Source organism: Chiloscyllium plagiosum, chromosome 7, assembly GCF_004010195.1.
Source record: "Chiloscyllium plagiosum isolate BGI_BamShark_2017 chromosome 7, ASM401019v2, whole genome shotgun sequence".
Lineage (NCBI taxonomy): Eukaryota > Metazoa > Chordata > Chondrichthyes > Orectolobiformes > Hemiscylliidae > Chiloscyllium > Chiloscyllium plagiosum.
The window spans coordinates 51149021-51161246 of record NC_057716.1 but is presented as its reverse complement, the minus strand read 5'-3'; the positions used below and the strand labels follow the sequence as shown (position 1 = coordinate 51161246).

Genomic DNA, 12226 nt, shown 5'->3' with positions numbered 1-12226 from the left:
AATTTCAGTTACATCACACTGCAAATTTTTGCTATAAATTCTGTGTTACGATCGAGCCTTCCACAATCACCTGATGAAGGAGCGTCGCCCCGAAAGCTAGTGTGTTTCCAATTAAAGCTGTTGGACTATAACCTGGTGTTGTGTGATTTTTAACTTTGTACACCCCAGTCCAACACCGGCATCTCCGAATCATGATTACTTTCCCTGGAGAGGGTAACATGGAGAGTATACAGTAGACATATCAAATTGCCACAGAAATTTCACCAACAATATCTCTGCTAAAATGTATTAATCCATCCGCAGGAGAGGTACTTGAATATCAATGTCCTCACTCAAGTCAATATCCCCAGTGCTGAGACATTGGCTTTAATCAATCAGCTACATTGGGCAGACAATATCATTTATATTAAGCACAGAAAATGCTGGAGAAATTTAGGTCTAGCAGCATCTGTGGATAAAGAAACAAAGTTAATGTTTTCAGTCCAATAAGACTCTTCTTCAGACCTCTTAACAGATGCCTCCAGACCAGCTGAATTTCTCCAGCATTTCCTGTACTCATCTCAGATTTCCAGCATCCAGAGTATTTTGTTTTTAGATTAGATTCCCTACAGTATGGAAACAGGGCCTTTGGCCCAACAAGTCCACACATCGACCCTCCGAACAACATCCCACCCAGACCCATTTTCCTACCCTATATTTACCCCTGACTAATGCATCTGACACTATGGGCAATTTAGCATGGCCAATTCACCTAACCAGCACATCTTTGGATTGTGGGAGGAAACTGGAGCACCCAGAGGAAACCCGGAGGCAGACACGGGAAAAATGTGCAAACTCCATATAGCCACCCGAGGTGGGAACCGAACCCGGGTCCCTGGTGCTGTGAGGCAGCAGTGCTAACCACTGAGCCACCATGCCACCCTGTTTGCTTACCTGACAAAAATTTCAAAACAAGTTCCCTATTCTGAGTTAAGTGGTTATCAGGAGGACAGAGAAAAAGCATCATGGCCATTCTCCATGTCTCCCTGAAAAAATGCAACATTCCCACCAACAATTAGGGATCTTTTGCCCAAGATCGCACACAAAGGAAAAGAAACATCCATGAAGATGCTAATCATCTCGATTGTCTCTGATTGGCTGAATGGAGGCTAATGCATGTAGTAGAAGGAACATGCAAAACCTAAGCATCCCATCCATCCCATGGTTCTTCAAAGACCACCTGCCCCTGCCTGTCTGTGACAGTGTGTGGGGATCCAGTATCGGCCCATTTAGTCATCATAGGACCGACAACTTTAGGACTGAGAAATGTCAAACTTAGTTTCATGGCACTGCCTCAAAAAAGGTAAACATAATTGTTATCCTTCATACTTCTTTAGAACACTGCTAAATGTTCAGTATATCAAAGTGATGAATGAAATAAGTTGTGATAGGTAAAAAAAAATGCGGTGCAGTAATCTGCTGCTAATAATAATTACCACTCATTTTGGATACAATATACTGTTCCTTAACATCCACTTTCTGCTGTTTCTCAGAAGACTTTTTTGACTCCGGTTTGGTAAACCTCTTCAGTTCATTATTTGGTGATGCAATCTGTTCTGAAAGAAAAATGAAACATACCTGTGAACAAAATTTTTTAATTCAAGTAGTGTTTTGCTGTGTTGATGATTGAATGTGTTTTACTCTAAACATACTGTTTAAATATTAATTTCTTATTTGCCCTCCTGTAACTCAAATTGTACATAAAGCAAAATATTGTTATGATGCATTATAAACTAATCATGTTATTGGGGCAAACGAGATGCACCTGGAGAAGGATATAACAAAAATGTTAACATTTTTGAGATAATTGTAAAAGTATTGATTTTATATATATTTTAATTTTATGAATGTTTCCAAAGTTTTTTTAATCAACCTGTTCGGATTCATTATGACATGGCTGGGTCAGGTGGGACATGAACCCAGACCTTCTGGCCCAGAGGTAGGGGCACTACTACTGCACCACAAGAGCCAGACCAAAGAATTAATACTGCTGTTGAGCATGAGTTAAAATAACTTTTCAATGCATTTTCAATTTGCAATGTAAATAAAATAATGTCTTGATATATGTTCTTAATTTTATTTGACAGTCTGTAACGATACATGTACTCACGATCTGGACTGATACATTAATGTAATAATGAGGATGCATTACTCTGCTGGAAATTATTTCTTTTGCATGTGGTGTTAAATCATTAAACATCACATGACAAAACTCAAAAAAGAGCAACATTTCTCTTAATTGATCATAATTCTGTAGGTGCAGAAAATCTTTTGCAGGACTTTTCACTACAGCTGATTGATTACCTGATATGTACTCTGAGGAGGCAAACAAAAATGCATATGTAAGAATTGCAACCATAATAACTTAAACAAGAACACATAATACCCAGGATCAATCTTGACATAAAAATATTACACTGAGACAGTGTAATATTGTAAAATTCTCCCTCCATAGGCATTTACTTATCTCTAAGCCAAGGAAAACTTCTCCAAATCTCTTGAAGTTCAAAACAGGTTGTTGTGATTATGTCTATAAGACCATAAGATATAGGATCAGAATTAGGCCACTTGGTTCATTATTCAATTATGATTAATATACTTCACAATCCCATTCTCCTGAATTCTTCCCGTAACTCTCTGGTGGTGGGGTCTGGTTGTAGGCGGTGGAAATGGTGGAGGATAATGCAATGTATCTAGAAATTAGTGGGGTGGAAGGTCGGGACCGGGGTGGGGGGGGGTGTTCTATCCCTGTTGGGACTAGAGGGGTAAGGTTCAAGGGTGGAGGTGTGGAAAGTGGAGGAGTTGTGCTGGAGGGCATTGTTGATCATGTGGGAGAGGAAACTGCAGTCCTTGAAATAGGCCATCTGAGATGTCCTAGAGTGGCATAGCTTTTCCTGGGAGCAGACCCAACCGCAACAAGGATAGAACGCCCCCGGTCCTCACCTTCCACCCCACTAATCTCAGGATATAGCGCATTATCCTCCACCATTTCCACAATCAGACCCCACCACCAGAGATATATTTCCCTTCCCATCCCTATCTGCGTTCTGTAGAGACCACTCCCTCCACGACTTCCTTGTTAGATCCATGCTGCCCACCAATCCATCCTCCACACCCGCCGCCTTCCCTTGCCGCTGTAAGAGGTCTAAAACCTGCGCCCACACCTCCCCCCTCACCTCCATCCAAGGCCCCAAAGGATCTTTTCACATCCAGCAGAAATATTCCTGCACATCCACCCACCTCATCTACTGTGTCCATTGCTCTCGATGTGTTCTCCTTTACATTAGGGAGACAGGATGCCAACTCACAGAGAGTTTCAGGGAACATCTCTGGGACACAAGAACCAAACAACCCCACCATCCTGTGGCCGACCATTTCAACTCCACATGCCACTTTTCCCCAAGGACATACAGGTCCTGGGCCTCCTCCACCACCAAATCCAAGCCACTGAAGAACGCCTCATCTTTTGCCTTGGGATCCTTCAACCACACAGCATCAACATCAAATTCACGGATTTCCAAATATTCCCTCCACCACCTCATCCCAGATCCAACCCTCCAACTCGGCACCACCCTCTTGACCTGTCCATCTTCCTTCCCACCTATCCACTCCATCTTCCCCATCAATCTATCACAATTACCCAGGCAAAAGTGATGACTGCAGATGCTGGAAATCAGAGTCTAGGTTAGAGTCGTGCCGGAAAATAATGCAGGTCAAGCAGCATCCGAGGAGCTTCATCAGGAATTTTCCTGCTCTTCGGATGCTGCCTGACCTGCTGTGCTTTTCCAGCACCACTCTAATCTAATCTATCAGAATTACCCTCTACCTGCATCTACCTATTGCCTTCCCAGCTACTTTCCCTCAGCCCACCCCACACCCTCCTATTTATCTCTCCGCCCTTTTCCCCCTCCATAATCTTGATGAAGGGCTTACGTCTGAAACGTTGACTCTCCTGTTCCTTGGATGCTGCCTGACCTGCTGCGCTTTTTCAGCACCACACATTTCAACTCTGACTTTCCAGAATCTGCAGTCCTCATGTCCACACAGATTCTATACCTACTGACCTTATAATTGCTTCTTTCTTTCAATTTAATTTCATTTCTTGCCAAGAAGACAACCCCGTTCCCCTGCCCATCTGCCTATCCTTTTAATTGGATGGGTAACCTCGGATACTTCATTCCAAGCTCTGATCCTGTTGCAGCCGGGTCATTAATAGATCTGACTTCAAGTGTTAACCTCTTTACTTCGGCAACAAGGAATTCAAGTAACAGCATCAACAGAATACCACAGAGACTTGTTGTGGCATTCTTCTTATTAATTTTCTTTTTCCTATCTGTACTATTGATAATCTTGACATTTGTAATTGTTTGTTATCAATTTTGTCCATTTATCTCTGAAGAAATCAGAAATTAAACAGAAATTGCAGGAGAAACTCAGCTGGCAGCATGTGTGGACAGAAAGAAGAGTTGACATTTCAGGTCCAGTAACCCTTCTTCAGTAACCAGATGTCAGGTCAAACATTGCCAAGGAAACTGCCTGCTGTTTCCCAGCTACCATTCTACCGTCTGTTCAGTTGATAGCTCAATACTCCTCCATGTTGAACATCAACTGGATGTAGTATTGAAGTGCCAAGGATAACGAATATACTATATACTTAATATGCATCACTGATCATAGCTTGGTAGCCATCACTACTGACTGAGCCGGCTGAATCCTAAAGGAAATAGCTGTTCGGCTGGGTCAACAGCAAATGGTGAGGGATCACACAAGGAAAAAATTTATCTGACCTATTCGTCATTCATTACAGTAATGAAAGGAATGATCATTGCAAAGTCCTTATGGAGGCAAAATCTCGTATTCACATTGATATTGTTCACACTGTGTTGTGTGCAAATAACTAGCACACATATCGTATAGATTTTGAACAGATCTAACAATTCAAAACAATTCAAAACTGAGAAATCATGAGACAATGTAAGCCATCAACAACAGCAGAATTTTATTTAACTACAATCTGTACAAGAAGGGGAAAGCTCTCAGTGCGTTAGAATTAAACTTCGCATAAAGGAAGATGTTCTTGTGGTGGAGTTCATTCATCTCAGCCCCTGGACAGGAGTTACTCAGGATACAGTCCTACACCCAACCATTTTCAGTTGCTTCATTATTGGCCTTCACTCTGTCACAAGTGAAGATGTAAGAAGTTTTCTGATGATTGAACAATGTTCAGTACCATTCATGACTTCTTAGACAGTGAAGCAGCCCATATCCATATGCAACAAGACCTGGTCAACAGCCATACAATGTAAGTGACAAGTAATGTAAGTGCCACACAAGTGCCAAGCAATGATTATATCCAGCATGAGAAAAATTAACTGTCTCCACTTGAAATTCAATGGTATCAGCATCACTGAACCACTCCTCCCTCTCCTGTGCACCCCACCGCACCCCCACCCCCACCCCCCCAATCCTCCCATTATCAACATCCTAGAGATTAGGACAGTCTATTGAAACTGAACTAGAACAGTCTTATAAACGCTCGAGCTACAAGAACAGGTCAGTGGCTGAGAGTTCTGTGGTGACTAACCCCCTTCCTGATTTCATAAAGCCTGTCTACCAATTTACTAGGCACAAATCAGGATTGTGATAGAAAAAGTACAGTTCCAAATATACTCCAGAAGCTTGACTGACAGCCCATTAACCACCCAAAAATTCCACTCCTCATTGTGGCAGGAGCATATGCCACCCTCAAAATGTACGGCAGCAACTCACCAAGTAACAGGAACTTCCAAATCTGTGACTACTGTTTCACTGTTAATGGGTAAACGTCCTGGAACACTCTTCCTACAGCACCATAACTATAACTATACTCCACAGATTGCTGTAATTCAATGCAGCTCATAATGACTCTCCCAAGGCAAATAAGGGATGGGCAATAAATGCCAGCCCAGCCAACGAGGCTCTCATCAGTGAATGAATGTATTAAAAAATCCTTTAACCTATTTAAGCCAAAAGCTTGACTATGGGTCTACTTAAACTTGAACTATACAAATTCAAAAGGGTTAAATGAGCTATATTAATCGACAGTTCACTGGCCACACTGGAGTCATGCCTTTTGGTCATGACAAGGATCAGCGTGGCATCTCAGTATTTTGTAAAGCATCAACAGTTTTTCAATTGTTAACACAAATGAACTCTGACCAGCTGAGGAACACCAGCTGGCAAAATGTAGCTGTTAATGTAGTTGGTCTAATACACTGCCAATCATTCAAACCTTGTACTTAGTTAACAAACATGAATGCCCAAACTCTGGTTATTTCATACTTTTCTGCTGAGATGAGTTTCAAGATCAAAAATCTAGTTATAAATTCTTGAACTGAGGTTGGCAAAAGCCAGTTATAAAAAATTTAAGAAAATGCACTGAAAACATTGGGGTAACTAAGAATCACAGTGGACCTAAAGTTAAGAGAAAGAGCATTTTTGGGATCAAGATGTGAGGAAAGTGATTGGGTGAAAGAGTAAAAGTCATGAATAAATGTCCAAAACCTGGCAGCAAGTGTCAACTTGAAAAACATTACTTTTAAAATCATTATAAAATTTTGAGGGGGAGAAATAAGGTGAGTAGCAAATGTCTTTTCCTCAGGGTAGGGGAGTCCACAGCTAGACAGCATAGTTTTACGTGCAAGTGGAAAGATTTAAAAGGAACCTGAGGGGCAACTTCTTCACACAGAGGGTGGTGCGTAAATGGAACAAGCTGCCAGAGGAAGTGGCAGAGGCAAGTACAATTACAACATTTAAAAGACATTCGGACAGGTACAAGAATAGGAAAGGTTTACAGGGTTAAGGGCAAAACACAGACAAATAGGAGTAGTTAGGTTTAGGAAACATGTTGACATGGACGAGTTGGGCAGAAGAGCATATTTCCATGCTATATGACTCGATACAGAGAATATGTTACCCAACAAGACTTTAGTAAACTAAAATCATGTGGCATGACTGTATGACCCTACAACTTGGAATCTGCAATCCTCGTAGAGATTGCCAGGAAGCCACATCATTATTGGGAACAGAAGAACTGGCATTATTAGTCAAAACACGAATAAAACAATGAAAAAAGTACATTTTAAGAGTTAGGAACAATAGTAGATTATATTTTTTCTATTTCAATTAATATTTCAAATCATCTGAAAAGTTTGTAATTACTCAAATTCATTTTTCCAATAATAAAAAGTGAATGGCAGAATAAATACATTTATAAAACACTGTCCAGCATTCAGTATAGCAAGTGAACTGGTAAAACTAAGAATTAGCAAGTGACAAAAAATATTATGCGGTGGATTTTATAGGGGCCAGATTACTACATCCCACTTCCACCATCCTTGAGCTGGATGTTAGCTAGCACACCATTGGCAGGAAATCTAACTACCATACAGCGATGTGAGCTGTAGGAATGGGGGTGCTCCAATTGGATCAGAATGGAACTTCTGACTTGCAACAGGAAATCCCAGTCTAGAGACATGGCGTCCAATTTGATCAGAAAGCAACAGTGGTCACTGCTGGAATTTCAAGTCGGTGTTCCTGGGAGACCCTCGTGAGAGTTGAACGAGTGGAGGTTGAGGGTAGGGTGTAGTGTTACAGAGAGTGCAGAGAGGCAAAAGGGGTGGAAACCACCTTCAGTGGTGATCTGTGCCCATTCAGGTCAGGGACCCACCCTAAAGGAGGTAAACACTTCCTGCTCATCAGTGGTCTGTGCTTTGAAATTTGCCGAGGTGGTCACCTTCCTTTCACCATTAGAAAACCTTACAGCAGAGGCAGAATGAGGCCCTTAACTGGCAGCTAATTATCCATGTAAGGGCCACACCAGGCTTCGGGTAGGTCAAATACCTAACACTTTACCTGTCTCCTCCTTTATTTTACATACTCCACTCATACATCGATTGGCTGACATAAAATGTACCTATGCATGATGTAACTCACTGCAAATATACTATTCATTTTGAATTAAACATGCTGTTTCTTAAACAAAAACAGAAATCATTGGAGAAATTCAGCAGGTCTGGAAGCATCTGTGGAGAGAAAACAAAATTAATGTTTAAAGCCCAGTGACCCTCCTCAGTACTGACAGTAGTTCGGAAAAGTGTGTGTGTGTGTGTAAGAAGTGTGGAGATAGACAGACATGGAGCCCAGAGAGAGAGAGAAAACGACTGTTAGGAACATAAAGGGACAGATGGCAGTACCCTCAGGAGATAGGCAAGCTGATAATGGGACCATAAGTAGGTGTAAATGGGTTTGGTTGAAAGCAGCCCATGTCATGACAAGGCGAGGGTGTGGACATGAGTAAAGCACATGGAAGAAGGTATTCAGGTTCTAAAATTATTGAACATGATATTGAGTATTAAGACATGCTCTTTCTTACTATCCATATTATGCTGTTTCTCAGTAGATCCTTTTGACTCCGGTTTTGCTAATTTCTTCAGTCCACTATTTGATGATGGAGTGTATTCTGAAAATAAAATAAAGTTTAAATCAGTAAAAATAAATAGCAAATACCTTTGCTGCATTTATTTTGCCTTCCTCCAACTCACCACCTTGCTGAACCTGGATTTCTAATTAGTCTTTCTCTTTTCTAAATGAGCTGCATAGGAAATACCATTGTGGTGTAAATGGAAGCAATGAGATATTGTGAAGGAAGTTCAACTGTGAAATTAGACTAGAACACAACTTTGTAACAAAATTCTTTATAATTATTGAAAACATGAAGTATTTTGTCACACTGCTTTAAAAAAAGCTTTGTGCAAAGATGTCTTAGAAACATTATTATGACTGAACTGTGAAAAAGTAATTTTTTAAAACAACTCATGTTTATACAACAACTTGGAAAACACATTCAGGTGCTTCACAGGTAGACAGGCAGGAGGCTGGAAGAACACAGCAAGCCAGGCAGCATCACGAGGTGGAGAAGTTAACATTTCGGGTGTAACCCTTCTCACACAAGTACTATAACACAAAATAACATGGGGACTAACTGGCAGGAGTAGGGGACTGGTGGTTCAGCAGCATTAGGAGCTCTGCAAATGTCATTTCAATATTTCAAATTAAATGCAGGTAGTCAGAGGCTCATTCTAAACTTCATTGGGTGCTTAACTACTATATAAGTGCAAATCCTTTTTCATTTATAACCTAATTGTGAAGTATCTTTTTATAATTTGCTAATGGATATGAGCATTGCTGACAAAGTCAACAATAATTGGCCTTCACTAATTGCCCCTGAGAAGACGGTGATGAGTCATGTTCTTGAATCGCTGCAGGACATGTAATTCCACAGTATTGGCACAGTGATATTGAAGGTTCTATAGCTGCATGTCCAGATGGCATGTGAACATGAACAGCTGATTTTGCTCCTTGCTTTTTCCATTAGCTAAAAACAATGTAGCACATTGGAATTACAGGCAGTCCAAAAACATTCAAACTAGGTGGAAATGTAGTTGGAGAAGGATCCAAGAAGGCTTCAAGAAGACTTGGACAGATTAAGTGAATGTCCTATAGCACGGCAGACAGAACATGTTCCAAACAAATGTGAAATTATTCTCTTTTGTAGAAAAAAGACAGAGGCAGGGTATATCCTAAATTAGATTAGATTAGATTCCCTACATTGTGGCCAATTGGCTCAACAAGTCCACACCGACCCTCCATAGAGCAATCCTTCCGGACCCATTTCCCTCTGATTAATACACCTAACACTATGGGCAATTTAGAGTCAAGATTAGAGTGGTCAGGAATAATGAAGGGCTTTTGCCCGGAACGTCGATTTTCCTGCTCCTTGGATGCTGCCTGACCTGCTGTGCTTTACCAGCACCACTCTTAATCTTGAATCTAATCTCCACTTCTGCCTACTATGGTCAATTTAGTCTGGCCAATTCACCTGACCTGCACATCTTTCGATAGTGAGAGGTTGGGAAATGCAGCTGTCCAAATGGATCTAGGCTTCCACAAATCGCTAAATTCATTAGATGGGGATTTGAGTAGAGAGTACAGCTGTCTTGTTGCTGATGTACAGAGTCTAGGTGACACCTCATCTGAAGTACTATATCCAGTTTTGATCTCCATATTTAAGCACGGATATATATGCAACACAGTCAGTTCATCCTATTAATCACTAGCATGGTAGGATTATCTTATGCAGAGACATTGAGGCGACAGGATCCATATTCTCTAGAATTTCGAAGAATGAGAGCTGATCTCATTGAAACTTATTAAATTCTTACAGGGATGACAGGGTGCACATAGATAGGATTCCCCCTAAATCTCCCCTCCCCCACCTCATCCCAGATGTAACCCTCCAACTTGGAACTTCCCTCTTGACCTGTCCCACGTGTCCAGCTTCCTTTCCTCCTAACCGTTTCATCCTTCCTACCGACCTATCAAATTCACCCTGCATCAGCATCTACCTATTGCCTTCCCAGCTATCTTTCCCCCATCTCCACCCCCACCCTCCTATTTATTTCTCAGCCCTCTTCTCCCCCCACATTCCTGATAAAGGGCTTATGCCCAAAATGGCGACTGTCCTGCTCCTCAGATGCTGTGCTTTTCCAGTGCCGCACTTTTCAACTCTGACTCTCAAGCAGCTGCAGCTCTCACTTTCTCACTTTCTGCTGATCCCCCTAGCTGATGATTCTAGAACTAGCATGAAAATCACAGAAGGGACATTTAAGACTGAAATGAGGAAAAATTTTTGGAATTTTTCACCCCAGACAGCTATGGAAGCTTAATTAGGCAGTAAATTCAAGGTAGAAGTCGATAGGTTTCTGGAGATTAATGACATTCAGCGACATGGAGATTTTGCAGGAAAGTGACAATGAAGAGATGACCAGTCAGATCTGGAATTCCAGGCAGACTCGATGGACTGAATGATTTACTCCTGTTCCTAAGTAAATAATGCTGGATCCAGCAAACAATGCAAGGTGCTGTTGGTTTCGCTGCACTATGCATAGCTCTGCTATAGGCGTGAAAGACACTTAACAACTCAATATGCAGTGGCTTCATAAATATCTTCTGTCTTTTACACTCTGGAGTGTGCGGCAAATATGACTGCTTCAACAAAGTTTTGTGACATCTCTTGCTAGTGCTGAGGGAGTGAATAGGGATGCAAGAGAATCTATCCCTATATGTTTTGATATGGTTTCTGCCCCTTCTATACACACAGGAATCGATGGTAATGGCACCTGCCTCAACTGATGTTGACAGCCAAACCGATGTTAGTTGTAAAACTGCCCATTATCAATTTGCAGAATACTACATTAATCTACAATTCTGATATCAATTCCTATTTACAATTGTTGTGGTTTGAAATAGTAGAAATAGCAGATGATGTCTTATGAACAATGTTCCAAAAGCAGAGATCAATCTATACCAATGACTTGAGCATTATCTCAATTTCAAAAAGCAATAAGAAAAAGTATACAAAGTAAATGGAAACTGATCCAATCCCTGTACTGTAGTGATACAGAAATCTGACAGTGTTTGCTCCAAGCAGAGATCCTATTATTGTACTGGGACCCCTTGGTTAATGGCAGCCTCCTTGACTTCACCTCACTTGGACATTGAGCCGTGGACATTTGGTTGAAGCACATGCAATTTGTTTGCTGTGTACATTGCTGCCATATGATCTATGTGAGACTGGCATAGCACGGTGCTATATAGCAACATATCCACCTCCTTGACTGATGATTGCTGACAACATGACAAGCTTTATGTCTGTGCTAAAAGGTAAGGCAATACAGAAATACTATGAGCCTTTAAACTCTGAAAGACAAAGTTCAAAAAGGCTAGGTAAGATCAGACAAAGTTGCTGTGAGCACTGAAAAGATATAAAATGAATGATCACGATGAGAACAAGCAAAAAGCTCTCAGATGCACCCCCTATTAGAATCCATGATTTGGGTGTTTGTCCCTGCATGCAATGTATTCTGGCAGCAGCATTACAATGAAAGATGCCAGTGTATTAGATTTGCAGAATCCCCTTGCAAGTGGTTTGGACATGTGCCATGAGGTTGCAATGTTGCTGATATGAGTCCAATGCCGACCTCCGTAGTAGGGCTGCTTGTGCATGCTACATATGGAGTGTGCCATGAGATGTTAGTACCTGGTGTCCAAGATGACAATCTCGAAGATGAAGAATTAAGTTCCCTCG

General features: G+C 41.3%; 1 protein-coding gene across 4 annotated transcripts in view; it reads right to left on the bottom strand.

Moving 5' to 3' along the window:
- Positions 1-12226, bottom strand: part of erich2 (glutamate-rich 2) — a 251326-nt gene that overhangs the window by 150275 nt on the left and 88825 nt on the right. For all 4 annotated transcript variants that reach the window (XM_043693703.1, XM_043693704.1, XM_043693705.1 and 1 more), the window contains 2 exons: positions 8453-8539; positions 1476-1595 (listed from right to left, as the gene is read on the bottom strand). In XM_043693703.1, coding sequence (XP_043549638.1) covers positions 1476-1595; positions 8453-8539 — 207 coding nt within the window. The remainder of the gene's footprint in view (positions 1-1475; positions 1596-8452; positions 8540-12226) is intronic.